The sequence below is a fragment of the Raphanus sativus genome, chromosome 7 (assembly GCF_000801105.2).
Source record: "Raphanus sativus cultivar WK10039 chromosome 7, ASM80110v3, whole genome shotgun sequence".
Classification (NCBI taxonomy): Eukaryota; Viridiplantae; Streptophyta; class Magnoliopsida; order Brassicales; family Brassicaceae; genus Raphanus; species Raphanus sativus.
Window position 1 is genome coordinate 16967331 of NC_079517.1, and position 19212 is coordinate 16986542.

Sequence of the window (19212 nt, forward strand, 5' to 3'; positions counted from 1 at the left end):
CATCAAATCTTAAAACTTGCGGAAGTTTTAATTTTGATCCCTAAAAATCGATTGCTCTGATACCATGTAAAATAGAATAGAATATGAATATTATTGTGTTGTGTTTAATATGAGAATACAAGACACATATATATATCGCTAACATTAACATAATATTAGGAATAGATAATGTTAACTTTCCTAAACTCTTAATGTAAATATCCTAAGAATATCTTAAAATTAACTTGATCTTCAAGTCTTTCCTTTTAGTCTTGAGGTCTTCATAGGTTTCACGGGCTTCACAGACTTGGTCCGTAAGATACATATCTTCCGGCCCGACATATCTCTAATAATAAGACATTATCTCACAACCAGTGTCCAGAGCAGTCCTACCACCTTAATGAGTTCCACCACTAAGGAATCTAAAAACGTCCCTCTCATACTAAATCCATCTCTGAATAGCCTTGTTCGGGGCATTAGCGTAAGGCACATAATCTATACTCTTGGGCCAAGAGAGAGGCGTAACATATTCTTTAGGTGCTGGTATAAGGCAATATAGCTTCTCATTCTCCCTAGGTTCCTGATTTTCCCATCAAAAGAAACCGACTTCAATTGGTCTAAAAAAACAAAATAAACTCAGATCAGATCAAGAGTACAACAACAGATGAAGAGGACAAAGTGTGACGTTTCGGATTTCAATTAGCAATCGAGCCATAAGAACAGATCGACACAAGACAATAAGATCAGATATATACATGTGCTCACATTGGTAAAGATATAGTAAATATATATACTTAGTGCTGTCTTCAATACGAAGAAAAGATCAATCCCTTATGACATAATTTAACAAAGGATCCGTAAGATCAACAAAAACATATCGAGACAGGAAGTAGAAGTAGATTTGTGGGAACGAACAAATAGGAACGTACATAGATAAAAGGAATCTGGGAGATCCACTGCTATAATTGGCTAATCAGAAGATACTTCTGAAAGCTAACGGTGGCGAAGATGATTGATGATTGATGGAGGATATGATAGAACCAAAATCGAGCACCGTCCTTTTTGGTTCATGGACACGGTCCATGATGGTGATCATGTCGTCCAGCTTGATCCAACCGAGATTTTTCCATCAGATCGTGACACTACTTTGGAGCTGGATGAGCTGAGTGAGATAAGTGACTCTACTATGGAGCTGGATGAGCTAAGTGACACTGAAGAAGAAGCTGGTTTTGATACACCCTTGGATAGCACACCGGGCAAAACAGACATGCATGGTTTGGTCATGGGAAGCAGTAATGATATATGTTCATTGTTTGACTCATATCTTCCAAACCACGAGGATTCTACGCATAAAATCACTTGTAGAATGTGCTCAACTCAATTATGGAACTCCTCGAAGAAGAATCAGATCAAACGGAGTTCAGATGTGGAAGTTATGCAATTTACGAATCAGGTGATCTTCAGTTCTCGCGAATTCGGGCTGTGGGGATCGTCCGGCGTGCATCCCGATCATTCTCACCATGGACCAGCACGACCAGAATGAACCTGGACAGTGTCTTAAGATTCACTTTGACCAGTCTGCCTCAATTTCACCAACCTTGACTAGTCTTCATCAAATTCCACAAATTTGACTCATTAATAATTTTCTAGTCAATGTTGTCTTTTTCTATGCATTATTTTCCACAATTTCTTTATGTTTCTCTTTGACTACAAGTAGTATAAATATGTAGTCTCATCTATGAATAAAATCAGATCATTTTGGAGTTTATTTGTGTTTCTTTTCTCTGAGTGAGAGAGAGAGAGTTCTTTAGCTAGTTCATCGGTGTGAACCGGGTTGTTGATTTGGTGGTTAGCCAATCATCTTTGTGTGTTATTTGGTGGTTAGCCAACACATTCATCTGTTCTCTGGTGGTTAGCCTTAGACCGAGGGTATATCAAGAGTCATTCCGCACCTCTTGACGATCCATTCAATCCATCCCAGTTCCAGAAGTGCCTTCGACTTCTCGGTTCATATCCAACATCCGGCCAAAGCCATCCTCCCGATTTTTGGTCTATCATTTGGTATCAGAGCCACTTTGGCTGGTTTGTTTTCTATCTTCTTTTCACCTTCTCATCTCTTCATCATTTTCTCTTCTTATTTCTTTTTGGATCCGGGCTGTTCCTTTACTCCCTTGTGATCGCCATATAAAAAAAAAAGAAAAAAAAGAAAAAAAAATCGATAAAAAAAAAAAAGTAAAAGTTTTGGCTTGAATCACTTCTGAAGAGAAATCCAGGGGGAGTGGTGGAAGAGAAAGCCTGCTGGCCGAGGAGAAATCCGGCCTTAGGACAGTTAAGGCGGATCCACACAAAAAAAATCTCTTCATCTTCATTTCTTTTCTTTTTTCCACAAAGTTTGTTTTGGGTTTTGATTGCTGAATTTTGACTGCCTATCATCCTTTGAACCAGTAAAACAACTCTGAGTGATCACCTAAAAATCGTGAGCTAAACACTTTGAGAGTGAGAGGATTTTTATGTGCTAATGTTTGTTAAGTGTTTCAGGATGTTTGGACTTCTCAAGAAATCAAAACCACTACAAGATGATATCTTCTTTCCTTTTAAAACTGTTTCGGAAAAAGAGCAATTAATTTTTAGAAATAAGAAACAGTTTGCTGCTAATAGGTTTGATTTTGTGCAGAAACAAAGGAAGAGACAAAACAGGTCTGATGATGAGAAGTGGGTCAGAAGTGGTGATCGTCCCTTTACCAAAACCAAGAGAAGCAGCCGTGATGTGTTTGATCAGAATGAGATTCAGACTTATGCCAGTTTGGAGAAGATGTTGCATAGGGCGATTCATGCTGTCCGGCAACTCAAAAGGAAGGGAAACACCAACACTTCTTCAGCACCAAAACAGCAATGTAAGTCTTCTTATCTTTCAACTTCTGATTTGAAAACTAATGAGATTTCTTTTGATAAAAGCAAAGCTGTGAAACCCACAAGTAAAGCTCTTTCTACTAGGTGCTTCAAATGCCATAGGGTCGGTCATTATGCCAACAAGTGCCAAAAACAGAAATCATTGGTGACTTTGGAGAAAGTTGAAACAGAGCCAGAAAAGGAAGATCCTTTGCCAATTTTCGATGACTATGAGCATGAACCGAAAGAAGGGTAATATGGAGAGCAAAACCATGGTCATCAAGAAGGATCTTCTTCCATTCACAAACCGGACCGAACTCAAGGTGAGCCATGTTTGGATTATGGTTCTTTTGCTTATAATCCTTTTCCTTTTAATGTTTCAGATTTGAGGACAAATCTTTTTGAAGAGGAAGAGTATGATAGAACCAAAATCGAGCACCGTCCTTTTTGGTTCATGGACACGGTCCATGATGGTGATCATGTCGTCCAGCTTGATCCAACCGAGATTTTTCCATCAGATCGTGACACTACTTTGGAGCTGGATGAGCTGAGTGAGATAAGTGACACTACTATGGAGCTGGATGAGCTAAGTGACACTGAAGAAGAAGCTGGTTTTGATACACCCTTGGATAGCACACCGGGCAAAACAGACTTGCATGGTTTGGTCATGGGAAGCAGTAATGATATATGTTCATTGTTTGACTCATATCTTCCAAACCACGAGGATTCTACGCATGAAATCACTTGTAGAATGTGCTCAACTCAATTATGGAACTCCTCGAAGAAGAATCAGATCAAACGGAGTTCAGATGTGGAAGTTATGCAATTTACGAATCAGGTGATCTTCAGTTCTCGCGAATTCGGGCTGTGGGGATCGTCCGGCGTGCATCCCGATCATTCTCACCATGGACCAGCACGACCAGAATGAACCTGGACAGTGTCTTAAGATTCACTTTGACCAGTCTGCCTCAATTTCACCAATCTTGACTAGTCTTCATCAAATTCCACAAATTTGACTCATTAATAATTTTCTAGTCAATGTTGTCTTTTTCTATGCATTATTTTCCACAATTTCTTTATGTTTCTCTTTGACTACAAGTAGTATAAATATGTAGTCTCATCTATGAATAAAATCAGATCAGTTTGGAGTTTATTTGTGTTTCTTTTCTCTGAGTGAGAGAGAGAGTTCTTTATCTAGTTCATCGGTGTGAACCGGCTTGTTGATTTGGTGGTTAGCCAATTATCTTTGTGTGTTATTTGGTGGTTAGCCAACACATTCATCTGTTCTCTGGTGGTTAGCCTTAGACCGAGGGTATATCAAGAGTCATTCCGCACCTCTTGACGATCCATTCAATCCATCCCAGTTCCAGAAGTGCCTTCGACTTCTCGGTTCATATCCAACATCCGGCCAAAGCCATCCTCCCGATTTTGGGTCTATCAGGATAAGGTATTGAATGAAACGGGGGCCATGAAACTTTTCCTGTGATTGCCCAAACCGACCATTTATTTGAATACACAATTGTCAAGATCGGAAAAATTAACTTACATTTACATCCACCATGAGAGGATCAACCTACATGAGCTCTCCACAGCGCCTCACATTTCTGGCCTCCGAGAAAGGAGCAACCTAAATTCGACGACAGCGGGACACCTGCCGGTTTTCAAATCAGAGAGTAGTCATATCACGGATTAGTAAGTTTAGTAAAAGACATGAAGAGAGGATGAGTTCAGTAAGAGGAAAACTGACATATTTATACTCGCAGGTCACCGATTCAACAAAGCTAAGCCCGAATTCAAAACTTCATCGTGGTAGATTGAATTAATAAGGCTTTAACACCACACAGAAAACACATAACTCCGACCGTTTCAGATTCAGTGTTGAAATTCAAAGGTCGCCGCTGAACAGAGAAGAGAGACAAACACTTTGATGTCTTCGCCTAGAACACGATTATGGTTTACTTTGTTGGGCTCTCAGGCTTAATACCATGAAAACGTCGGAATGTTAGTCACCAGAAGCCCAAATCAACAACGATTAATGAAACAGTGTGTTTTCAATAGGTGGACAGGTGTCGCGACGTCAGGCTCCGAGTTTCTGACGTGTCATCCTACGTTGCGCAACAGGAGAGAAGTAACTGAATTATATATAAATAGATATCCTTTGATTCTTTCTGTACCTTTGTTATTTGTTAACATATGCATATTATATACAAAAAAATTATTAAATTCAGTTTAGTACAGCAACCCGGTCGAACCCAATTGAATCAGGTCGAACCACATTAACCCGTGACCCAAAATATTTATGGTTAGTTAGCCGGTCCGATTTTAAAAACACTAAGAGAGAGAGAGAGAGAGGGAGAGATTCGTCGTGATTTTAAATCTTCAGAAGATATTTTAATTTGACCCACGGGGTTTAATATATCAGACATTGAGTCGTTAAGTTTAAATGTTGTTTCTACGACCCAGTTAGATAATTCAGTTCTAACCCCACATGTTTTATTTTCAATATATTTACAAAATAAATATATTATAAAATTCTTAATGTTCTAATTTAAGTTTAAATTATTTTTTTTAATTTATACGTATAATTTCTTTTAAATAATAGGTATACATACTTTTATAATTGTCTGTATACTTTGAAATTTGTAAATTTGAAAAAAATAGCAGAAAAGACTAAAAATTGTGATAATTACGAAATTTTATAAATGAACATTACCGACAAAATTTTGAAAACTCATGAACATGTATCAATATTCACTCATTTCCAACAATATATATAGTCTTATACTTTTGATTTAAGTGAATTTATATTTTAGATGCATACAATATAAATTAACAATATTTTAAATAATTTAATCTTAAAATTTTAAAATGGTTTATGTATTTTTTATTATAGGTATATTATGTTGTATAAATATAAAAAAAAATATTAAGTATTATTGAATTTTTAGTGCTATTTAGGTTTGATTAAATTTTGTAGATTTTTTTTTGTAAATTCATTATATAGAAAATGTAAATCAAATAAAATTCAGAAGAAATGAATCAAAAGATACGGTAGAGCTAGGACAGTCAACAAAAACAAGAAATTATGCAAAAAATGAATAAACATCTCAATAGTAGCGATTATAAAATATTTTTAAAATTCATCAATGATATTTTAGTAATCTTATTATATTAATTTTTGTCAATCATAGAAAACGAAACTGTCTCTGAAAATTAAAAATCCCACGTTCCGTACTTTTATGGCACTATGTCATCTCCTATATATTATTTTAGGAGCACTCATAAAAAATAACCTTTGCTTGATGTGTTATTTACACATTGACATTTCCTAGATGGCACTCCCACATTTACTCTCATCCCTAATTTGATAAAATCCTTGACTTACTAGAATTATTACATAGTGTGCCATTGATATATCCCAAGTTAATTCTGATATTGACCTACTACTTAATTCTACGAAATCAAAAGAAGTGTATTATTCATCTGTATTAATTGAAAGACGTGATTGTCTCTGATATGGAAAGTATATGTTTCACTTAGTGCCAAATCCCATCTACATACTATATTTAACTGTGTATTAATCATACAAAGACGGTGGTCTTATGATATATTCAAAGTAATATGAATATCAAAGTAAGAAGTCATGGATCAAATATGTAAATTTATTATTGACGCCTATTTAGTTTCAAGCCATATAATATATCTTATAAGCTAATGATATATGTTATATTGTGACCTCTGCGACTACAATAGTGACCTTTTATAAATAATAATGTATATACAATAAACATATCTTATATTTCACATACATCTTTAAAAATTTATGTTCATAAACTATGATATAGACAACAAAATATATAGATTAATATAAATTGCTTTCAAAATACAATAAACTATGATATAGCGCTTTAAATTTCATGTTTAATGCTCAGTTAAATATAGAATGTACATTCTATATTAGTGCCAAATCCCATGTAGACGATATACACCTTCTATTCATCGTTATAAGTCTTATATTTGGTATAGTTTTGTAACATTTAATATATACATTAGTGTGTACGCCATTCATGGCAATGATTGATATTTTTAATACTATAATTTCCTTAATCCTCTTATTTGACGATCCCTTTTGTTGTAAGAAAGAAAACAAGCCGAGTCAGCCATATTAAAGATTTAAACCTTCCTTACAAATAACTGCAAATATTATGCTTTATTGAATACATTTATTTGATTGTGTTTTGATTGGAACACTAGACCTAATCAGCTTTCATATATAAATACGACATCTTCATTGCAACAATTCCACACACTTTTCTCCTTCTCAATACAGCTATAATACTTGGATCGTAACACTCATCGGTGTTATGGCATTGTTTAATCCCGTTGCCGACCTAAAGCCATTTAAGACCATGTGGAGAGTAAGGGTGAGTATTGTCCGCTTATGGAAACAATACTCTGTTGCCGGAGGCCTCACCATTGAAATGGTGGTTATTGACCCCAATGTATGTTTTCTAGAGCTTCTTCCATATTTTAATTGGATCATATGTTATTAAACATGATTAGAATTTGACTATGTACCTTCCATATGTATAGGGGGATAAGATTCATGCAAGTGTGAAGAAGGAGTTGGTCAACCAGTTCGATCAGTTGCTTGAACAAGGGAGAACAATCACTTTAACCAATTTCTCCGTCAATCATTGTGCTGGCTCATACCGGACAACCAAACATCCTTACAAGATTGGTTTGCTTGCCACAACTCGTGTGAGAAGCTGTGGATTTGCCTGGACGTTTGAATGGATTCACACCTGTTGGTTTCCGTCAAGTTCTCGATGGAAGTCTCAACCCTGACTTCCTGATTGGTAAGATTCGCGAACTAATTATATCTAGAGGTCAATATGTTGAAATCGTCTCCATATTTCTGCTGGCTCAATATCTTTGTTGTATTATTATATACAGACCTGATCGGACATGTTGTTGAAGTAAGTCATGTTGAGATGATTTCTGTAAATGGAAAAGATACTATCATCAAGCGGTTAATATTGTATAATAAGATAATAAAATTATTCTAATTCTTAATTCCCTCTTAATTGTTTCCTTTTATGCTAGGTATAAGTTGCACTTGGTTGTATTTGACAATACTGGAACTTCGAAGTTTATCTTATTTGACCATCTTGCTCGGAAGTTACTTAATCAACCTTGCATAGAGCTGACAGGTCCCCTTGCCGAGAAGGTAATAGTATTTCTCGATAACTGATAGAATAAGAGGTTGAATAAATAAGCTAATTTTATAGACATTAGATCAGAGATTCGCTTTTTATTATGACACAGGACCCGTATTTGCTGCCTTTGGCTCTCTTAAACCTAATTGGTAAGACATATTTGTTCAAGATTGAAATTTTAAGAGAAAATTTCATTTACAAGCATGACACCTTCAAAGTCAACAAGATAATGACGGATCTTGATGTCATCTCTGAGTTTGTCTCACCAAATCCCCTAAAGGTATAAGTGATATTTATCTTTGTTTCGTTACTCATCCATTTACTATTAAGTAGTTTGAACAATTCGATTATATTTGAGTTTCAATTCTCCCTTTTCCAAGTAATAAATATTTAATATTTGTTTGGGTTATAATGTTTTGGAAATCAGGGATCCTTAATGCTAATGAGCGAAGGTTCGTCGCAGCAACGTGATCCAAGTGATCTAACCCCAGCTAAACGTAGAGGAGGACCTGATGTGAATTTGGATGAAGAACCCTATTTGAACTCTGTTACGAAATCAGGCATCACTACTCGGATCAAGAAGGAAAAGCATGACAAAAGTGGCTAGGTGGAGACACATTTGAAACTATATAAGAAGAGGTTTTCACTTTCACATGAGTGAGAATAAGTTTCAACTATTTATGCTTTTGTTTTCTATTCTTCTTCATTTAATTCTAGGCATGTTTATGAAATTCATGTATTAAAACTTTAATATTTATGGAAAACCTCTTTGATTATTGATAATCCTTAATTAACTTAAACATGTGGACTGAATTATGAAGCAGTCTTAACTGTTAAACTAACTTATAATTCGTATGGTCCTCAACTGGCTATGAATCATTGTAATATATATGTTTGACAAAAGATTGAATTTTACCGAAGCCGTGTTTTATATTTTTCAGTGTAACCAAGAATTGCACAAATCTGATGGATCCTAACTAGATTTTGCGAGTGAGATAAGGACATTCGTCGAACTCATATGTGTGAGTGTTTCGGTGCGATTTTCATATTTATCATTCAGAGCTTATCATAGCGAAAGTATCAATCGTTTAAATTTATAATCCCCTTCTACTATATTACAAAATCAAATATTGTTGTAATAATACCTCACCCCGTGCAGGGCGCGGGTTATCACCTAGTACTATTTGTTCCAAAAATGCTTAAAAGAGGATGACCGAAACCTGGTTAATTATAAATCAGAACACATTCTATTTGTTTCACCACCATCTGAGCTCTGCAAGAAACATAACACAGAAAATAACAAACAGAGAGAATCAATAGCTTTACGATTATTTTTATTCAAATTCATTTTTTTGCTCAAAATAACACTCTCTCCTATTTTAAAGATGGGTTAATTTGCTCAAAACCAAAGAAAAGTTATGAAATTAGCTCAGTACCAAGTACAGTAAAACATATGGTTTTATTGGCATTAGGGGTGATATATAATGACGAAAGTAACCTTAGAAGTTGTGGATAAAACTTGTAGCCTATAGTAAAGTACATCTAATAGCTGGGGGAGAAGGATTTTATTAGATTTGCCGTATCTTGTAAAGATTTAGTTTAGATTTAGCTATTTTCTAGATAAATTAAAGTTGTACAGTGTCTTGTGAAGTTTAATAGAGAGAAAATACTAAGACAATTTCTTTTAATCTCTGAAGGGGGAGGGGGTTATTACAACCGATGCCGCCATCCTAGCCATGTCCAAAAAGTAAATTGGATTTACTAGTCATGGAAGAGGTGCTTTTTAAACTGTTTTGCTAAAGTTTACACTTAAGTTTGAGTATGCTTGTTTTTTGCTTCAGTTTGAAGCATTAGATTAATAGTTTGTTTTGTCATTTAGAATGTCTCTGACTCTGTCTAATATTTAAATAGATTTGTTTTTCCTGTTCAATTTTCTGCAATATTAACACAAAGATCTTAAAGTGATGAGATTTGAATGAATAAAGAGGCAAAAAACTGGTAACAAAGCCTATGTACGTACTCTGGTGTCGAAATGTGAAGAAGAAGAAGAGGTTACGTCATGGGCGATAGTGCATACTTGTTAGCTGGCCAATATTTTGGTTGCTCCAGCTACAAAAAGAAGAGCGATGGTTTCCAGACGTATTAGCCGGCTAATATTTTGGTTGCTCCAGCTACAAAAAGAAGAGCGATGGTTACGTCATGGGAGGTAGTGCAGACGTATTAGCCGGCCAATATTTTGGTTGCTCTAGCTACAATATATATTAACCGAATAAACCATGTATAGTTATCAACATTTTATATGAGACATGATATCCGACTTAGCCGTTTAAGAATGCATCTCAGTAGAAATGGGGAATGTGGATGTGGAGAGCTAACTATGACAAAGCTGACATTAGGATGTAGAGATATGGGGAACATGGAAAAAGAAAGCAGCTGCGAAGGGGAATGACACATATTGTATTGGATTGTTAAGCTATATTTTCATAACCGGCTAACCTCGCATTTTTCACTTAGCGGTAAAGTTATTACGTATGCTTTAGCCGGATAATTTTTGTAATTGTTGTCACCTGTGAATATTAACCGGAAAATTGGTTTGACCTTAAATTACGGGTACGTCTAATGCTTCAACAATGTCAAGCAGAGAGAGTGGACACATCTAAAACATAAATCCTAAACTCTAAACCCTAAACCTAAACCCTAAACACAAAATGCTAAACCCTAAACCTAATATGCACCCCGGAACCCAAAGGGTCAAGAGTAAACACTAAAATCTTAGCACTTACCCCCATAAACATATTAATTGAATGAAAATATAAATTATTATACTCTAAATCATGTACTCTTATTCACAACCGTCCCCCAATTGTTGAACGTCAGTATAAACAAGTTATACAGAAAATTTATTTATAAAACTGTCAGGTATTTTCATCACCGGCTAACCTTGCATTTTTCACTTAGCGGTAAAGTTATTACGTACGATAGGTTGTCAATTTTGTTGTTAAATGTGTAACTTGTTTGATAGCTTGTTAACGGTAATGAGAAACCAAACTTTTGAATAAAAACATTTAGTATGCTACTTGTCATAGCATTTTTCTTCTTTCTAGTGACTTCATTACTTTATCTTGCAATTTCTTTTCCTTTTTGGTGTGGTTATTTAAAGGGACCCTTATTTGAACCCTTATATTAACATATTTATGCTACCTCTAAACCTACTATAGGTACATATGTTCGTTGGTACATATGAAATTGTTGGACAGCTAATATAATACTTACACCATTTAGAAAATAGATTACTCGAGATAACACTCTAAATTTCCTGACTAGTAAATTATGTAACTGTCTATTATTTTTTCGTTTGTGACAGTGCATCAAAAAGTTATTGTAGCCGTCTAACAAAACTTACAATACAGTTTCTTTATTTATAACACATATATTTGTTGTAAATGTCAAATGGTTGAACAGTTAATATCATATATACACGGTTAAAAAATGAGTTTACTTGGAATAAAAATTGATTTGCTGGTAATGTCAGGATTTGCTGGTAATGTCAGGTTATTAGACAGTTAATATAATATTTATATGGTCAACAAATAAGTTATTTTGGATAAACAAGTTTGAATTATGGTATATCACATTCTTTGGTACCATAAGAATCAAAATCATAATTATGACATATGAAATGAACATACAAATAATGTATATGTACATATATTCGTTGGTACATATCAAATTGTTGGACATCTAATATAATACATATACCTTTAGAAAATGGATTACTAGAGATAACACATTAAGTATCCTGACTAATAAATTATTTAACCGTCTATTATTTTTTGGTTAGTGACAGTGCATCAAAAATTATTGTAGCCGTCTAACACAACTTACAGTTATAACACATGTAAATGAAATGATTTTTGTCTATTTACTGGTTCTTTTAACTGGCTTTGACATCTACGTAAGATAATAGCTGGTTAAAATTTATATTGTCTCGAAAATATATGTAAATGTCTATCCAACAAAAGTAACATCTAACCGTTTCTTCCACCATGAGCACTTTACTCATAACCACCATCAAAACACAACATCCTCGCACTTTCATCGCAATGTTGTTCTTTCTGATAAAACCATGTACTCCAAAACAAGAAAGCTCGACCAATCTGTGTTGGGATCGAACTAGAGATTTCATTACCATACATATTTAAAGTGACGAAGTAAAGAACTTAAAAGCAGATTTGAGAAGGAACCATACCAGAAATATCGTTTCCTGAGAAGGAACCATAGCAGATTTGTGGTACGGCGTGACCCTAACTCCGACAGGTTCATTCCCTAAAGCGAAAATCTAATCTGGGATGCGGAGAGGGGGGGCTGATTGATCGTCAGACTCCATTTTTTTGTGAGGTTTCTGTGGAAAAGGGTTTTCTGAAATCAAGTGGGGGATAATGAGAACAGAGAGCGAGTCTATGGAGAGAAGGAAAGGAGGATTATGTCGGAATCCGATAGACACTATGCTTTAGCGAAGAGGATTTTGTAAATCCTTTTTCATATATTTAGATTTTCTTTCTGACAAAATCTTAAATTCTGTACTTCATATCTTTTTTTTCGATTTTGTATACTCAAACATAATAAAGACCGTAGGGGCAGCAGAGTCTTTCGTTATTAGTGAACAGTATCCTTAAAGGTGTGTTTTGGTCTTCAGCTAAATAACGAAGATTCCTTTGGTACACATCCAAATTTCTCTTTAAAGATTCAGCTTGAGACTTTTTTGTGGAATATTCACAAGACGAGGAAGAGACAACAAGGTTGTAAAGATGGCAGATGGAGATGGGTGGTGCTGTGTGGATGAAATTCAAGTAATTCTAAACAGAGGTATTTAGCGTATTATGTTTGTAAATTGTTACAGTTTTCTAGATATATTATCTTTAATTTATGGATTTATGCAAATACAAATTAACTCTCTTTCAGCATCTTTTAGTGTCCTCCACAAACAGAAAACAACCAATATGGTGTTTAACCAAAAATAGTGTTGATACTCATGTTATGGTGAAATAATTCAAATAAAATTAAGGAACTCTCCCCGTACGTAGTACGGGGCAAATACTAGTAATCTGATAAAATAGAAATATATAAATAATTTTTTTATTAATTTTAAAATATATACTATGCTGTTTATAATTATTTTTTAAATATATGTTCTTTTTAACACAAATATTTTTTTTGTGAAATTTCCTTTTTATGAAATCAAATTATATATAAAATATATTCTCATAAAATATGTTTTCTTTCCTTTTTTGTAAATGTAATTTTACTTTTTACTAAATTAGTATTTCTTTTATTATATATAATTTGGAAAAATATAAAAAGAGAAAATAAAATTAAAAACCTAATTAGAATAAATTATTAAATAATGTTTAATAAAGATAATTAGATCTAATATTTTAATTCATTAAATGCTTGATTGGTAGAGCACTAGCATAACATTATGCTTGTTATTAGGGAAAATTGCCAAAAGAGAACAAAAAAATAGGTTGTTGTTCTTTTGGTATAAAATCATTTTTGTCCATTTTTCACTTTTTACCCTTTGTATTTCTGAAAATTAAAGAAATAAATAATTTTGTGAATCAAAAAAAAATATTAAAAATATAAACAATTAATAAAACACACATATACACAAGCTGGTAATTTTTTTTTTTCAAAAAATTGATAAATAAAAAAATTAAAATACGTTCTACTAAAGTAGAATGCGTCTTCTACGAAAAATGGTATAGTAGAAAACGATTTCTAAAATAAACACGTTCATCTACTTTTTCTAGAACGCTCATTCTACTATTTACTAAATTTCTATTTATTTTATAAATTTTACGGAATTTTAGTTTTATTAAAAACTGTTTTAAAAGTTTTATTTTTTCATTTTTAAAACGTTTTAGTTAATTTTTTAAAAAAATTATTATTTAATGTGTTTAGTTAGAGTAATCAAGGGTTATTTTTGGGATTATGAAAAAATTATACTAAACGGACAACTAAATGATGATGTTATACCATAGGGACAACCATGCAGTTTGTTCTATGTTGGCAATTTTCCCTTGTTATTATCCCAATCAACATTTATGAGAGAAGTATTTAGAAAATTATTTACAAGATGTTTTCATATGGAGCTTTTGGTAGAGCATATAAAAAATTATGTATAATTAATTTTTTTATTTAATAATATAAAAGTTATGTTTATAATAAAATAAATAAATTTATACTGTTAAAAATAAAAGTTGCAATTAAATATTTTTATAATTTTTAAAAGAACAATGTTTCACATTTCAAATATAATATAATTTATATAATTACACATATAACTCATAATTTTTAATAACAAAACGTAACATAATACATATTTATATATTATATATTATAAAATAAACATGTCTATATTATTTAGGAAAACATAAATTATATAGCTTATGTTATTTTTTATGAATCATTTATTGCTCTACCAATAAATTGTATATATATTGCTATTTCTTTACCAATCACTTTCTTAAAACATTTAATGAGAGCATATATCTTGTGGAGCATACCGTTCCTGCTTCATCATCAACTGTATTAGTTGTACCAATCGAGATTGGATACCTCTGTAATTAATCATGGTGATAATTAAACACATAGAAAATGAATTTTAAAATAATATTATAGAGATATGACCTTATAAAGTTTCTATGTCTATCTCTCAATCCTCGGAAGGAGAATCATTTCCAGTATGCGATAGGAATTTGTATTCTCATGTTGCACGTCAATCTCAGATCAGTCTCCGGTAGCGACAATCATCAAGCAGAATTGGCATAAGACATAGGGATTGATTGGTTGGTGTTGTAGCTTTAATTTTTATGCTTTAAAAAATAGGTTGTGAGTTTCATTGCTTTGGCTTTAATTATTTTGCTGTAGATTTATTTTTAAAGCACTAAATAAAAGCTGTAGAAACATTGATTTAGATAAAGCTAACATATTTTCTTTTCTAGTTTTTTGGCTGTAACTTTAATTTTTAGATATAAAGCTTGATTGCTCTAGAAAAATGCTGTGGAAAGAAAAAGTGGCTGTCCAGATTGTAGAAAGTTTGAGAGCATGCATGCATCTTATTAAAGAGCATATATCTTCTTCTTTTTTTTTTGCTAAACGATTTTCTATTAAAGCATGAGAGTTAAAATGATACAAGCAACATTTAGTGGGCTAAATAGCCAATACATATAACGAAACCCAATTTAATAGTAGATGCCCAACTGGAAGTAGGAAAAATAAGGGAAGAAGCCCAAATCAATGATCATGAGACATTGAAGTTAACGAAGAAACGGAGTGGGAAGAAGAAGCGTTTGGCGTAGAGAACCAGAGCTGGAGCAGGAGAGGTTTGGAGAGGCTTGACGGATGCTTGCGATCCTTCTTCTTATCGTTAGATCAAGCTCAGCAATTAGGGAAGCTACAGGTCGAAAAGTCTGCCGATGGATCCTGCTATTTCTTTCAGTCCAGAAAGAGCATATATCTTGTGGAGCATATATTAAAAAATGCTCTAGGAAAATGATGTAGAAAGAATAAGCATGCATCTTATTAAAGAGCTTATCACTGATTGTAACGGTAAATTAAATCCATTCCGTTTTTCTTAAAAGAGAATTAAGTATGTTTTGATCAAGAGATTCTCCAAGCATATACAACTACACCAACTTTCTGAAACGTTTTTGAAATGGAGTTCTGAATGAGCTAGGACTTATTAGTCTTATTGTGGTTAATAAGTAGGAATCTATATTGCCTTACAGAGCACGGTTAAAGAACTGGAACTGAGGTCACAAATGCTGTGACTTATTTAACACGGCAAAAAGTATATATTTCTATAATATAATGTCGTATTGGATGTCGATTATTCAACATATTTTGAGATCCACTCGTTTGCATATTAAATATCAATAGTCTTTTTTTTTCTCTTGTTAAGCAGATTTTATTTTTCATCATTGAGTGATGGAATACTGGAGAAGGAATAAGAATAAGAAGAAGAAAGAGAAAGAAAAGGAGAAGCTCAGAAATTGGTCCCTTAGAAATGGAAGCCTGTTTCTTGAGCAACTCATCTTGGACTGTAACGGTATATAAAACCCTATCCAAATGTTCTCTTGCGGTCAAATCTCAAAAACCACGAATCACTTCGATCCCTGCTCTCTCATTGATATGTCAGTAACCTTCACCTTGTACAAGGGAGTCATCGGAGGAAGATCTTACGTGATCAAGAGATTTACAGAACCATGGCGTGAAGATGAGCCGTACAACGATATTCCCTTGTCTGCTCGCGTAAGTAATTATAATGGTTTCCCCAAACTCATGGGATGTTGTCTTGACTTTCCTATTCGAGTGGTGGTGTTTGAAAACCTAGGATGTAGATTTTTGAATTGGCGAGGAAGTATCTGATTTTTTTTTTGGGTTTATTCTAACGTTATTAATATTTTTTTGTTTGGTAAAGATGCAAATGCTTCTAATTGACGTAGAAATCGTTCAAAATTTCTTCTTAGGATCAAACCCTATCCAAATGTTCTCTTCCGACCAAATCTCCAAGGTCACTAATCACTTCTGTTAGTACAGATGTGGCGATGAAAAAAATACAGAAAGTAGATAGCGCACAAAGTTTGTTAACATGGTTTGTTTTTTACATCATCGAAACTTTGTCCAGATTTCATTGACTTAAAACAAGAAGCAACATACATTTGTTATATGGTACAACAAATACACTTATGACTATCACTATTTTCTAAGAAAGCAATCTGGAAAGATATGTACCAAGCACACATCCATATATCACTATTCGGCGCACCGTAGCAGCACTGTCTTCTACGGTTGCAATTTTCACAGACCACTAATGAAATCTCATGTGCTAAAGTATCCCTCAATCTAGGCTTCAATTTTTCACCTCCTCAGAAATACTTCACAAGTACGTCGGCGCCCAACGCATACTAGTGACACAAAACACTTATTTACCCAAGAACACACAAACCTCACCACGAGATCCACATAGTGGCTAACTTCACCACACAAAACGTCAACACTAACGCCACCAAACTAAGTCAACATCAGACTCCATCAAACAATGCTTCAGAATATAGTTTGACACTAAACAATAACACATCAAGGAAACCCCTCCCTCTCTTTATTCTCTTAGGCATGGCTTTCTCATAAGGCAATTCCCTCTTTATATAGAAGATCAATTAATACTTGCCCTCCACGTCTTCAATTTACTCTCCAAGTTTTCCAAATACAACTTTCCATTTTCTTTAATGGAACATTTCATCTTCAAGCAATTGCTTTATGGAAAACATCCTTTAGCCTACAAGCACATATTAATTCTTTTTCTAAGCGTAGTAAGCCTACTCTCATCACAAAACACAAACTCTAACATAGTCCATCTTCATGACACACACATATACTAACTAGTGTAGTACCTAAGGAACTGATACAGAACATCTCAGCAAACTACATCTTCAATTTCTCCATTTTTGACTATGCATGTGCACTCATCATAGCTATCTTGAAAACCATGTCTTTATCATTCCCCTGTGAATCACATCATGGTCAAAAACCAACTCAAAGATCATCACCTTCCAAACCTAGGAAGAAATCTCATCACAAGAGCAGAAAATAAATAGAGCACAAAGTTTGTTAACAGAGTTCGTTTCTTATCCTGAAACCTCGTCCAAATTTCGTTAACTTGGAACAAGAAGAAACCTACAATTATATATCATACAACACACACACACACACACATTAGCTACCACTCTTTTCTAAGTAAGAAATCTACAAAGATATGTATCAAGCACGCATGCATAGATCACCATCCGGCGAACCGGAGCAATATTGTCTTTTACATCTGCAATTTTCACAGACCATCGATGAAACCTCATGTGCTAAACTGCCCTTACTCTAGGCTTCCACCTCTTCAGAAGTATTTCACCAAGTACGCCAACATCCAATGCACACTAGTGACACAAAACGCTTGATCACCGAAGCAAACACAAAGCTCACCACGAGCTCCACACAAAGCTCACCACGGGCTCCAATATAGCCAATCTTCATGACATACGCATGTACTAACTTATGTAGTACCTCAAGAACTGATACAATACATTTTAGCAAACTGCATCTTTAACTTCGAACCATGTGTTCTCTGCCGGGTAAGTCACAAGCCTCCACATGGTACAAGGGCGGCATCGAAGACAGATCTTACGTGATCAAGAGATTTACAGATCCATGATGTGGAGAAGAAACATCTTACAACGATATTGTCTTGTCTGATCTGGTAAGTAATTAGAGTGGATTCTTTGGAACCATTGGAAGTTGTATAGAATTCCTCTTCCGGTGGTGTGTTTGACGACCTAGGCTACAGATTGAACCAGCGCGGTCGTGTTGGTAGCGAGGATGCCCTGTTGTTACCGTGGAATATACATTTAAAGATTGCTAAAGAAGTTGCTACTTCTCTATCTTATCTTCACACGGCTTTCCCTAGAATCATTATACACAAAGATATCAATGCAATAAATGTTTTCTTGGATAAGAATGGAAAGGCTAAGCTCACTGATTTATCGCTTTCCATAACACCTTCGAAGGTAAATCAATACCATTAAAAGAGAAAGAGTCCTTAAAAATCTACTTATGAAAAATTGTTTGGACCATTTTACTAGAAACTTAATATTTACCTTAATCACTAAAAAGATATCAGTATTAAATAAGACATAATATTTCCTAATATTTACTCCTCCAGTTTAGGTATCTAACAAACTAATTTTGTAATCATTCAAATTAATTATAGTTTTCTCTGTTATTCAATTAATCACCAATTTAATTATACATATAACTTCCACGCCATATCACATAGACACACACACACATATATATATATATATATTATTCAATAGTTACATGCATAATTATTTTTGGTCATATCATTAATTAATTTAATTATATAATATTTTTAAAATTTAAATTTAATCATATTACTCCTCATTTCATGTTATATACTTCCGATCTAAATATTTTAAATGGATTTTTATAAAGAGTATTTATAATAAACAAATTTGATATTTAACAAAAAATGAAAACTATTAAAAATTATATA

General features: G+C 33.7%; 2 protein-coding genes across 2 annotated transcripts; both read left to right on the forward strand.

Moving 5' to 3' along the window:
- The first annotated feature begins 7232 nt into the window (after positions 1–7232).
- Positions 7233–8694, forward strand: LOC130498050 (uncharacterized). The gene is made up of 7 exons (XM_056991393.1): positions 7233–7370; positions 7462–7567; positions 7638–7727; positions 7825–7900; positions 7975–8098; positions 8197–8367; positions 8515–8694. The coding sequence occupies exons 1-7, from the start codon at positions 7233–7235 to the stop codon at positions 8692–8694; spliced, it is 885 nt and encodes a 294-aa protein (XP_056847373.1).
- Positions 8695–16076: 7382 nt separating this feature from the next.
- LOC108815573 (serine/threonine-protein kinase ZRK1-like) lies at positions 16077–18721 on the forward strand. Its single transcript, XM_056991394.1, has 3 exons — positions 16077–16197; positions 16288–16400; positions 18443–18721. Exons 1-3 carry the CDS (start codon positions 16077–16079, stop codon positions 18719–18721), a joined length of 513 nt encoding a protein of 170 aa, XP_056847374.1.
- Positions 18722–19212: the final 491 nt, after the last annotated feature.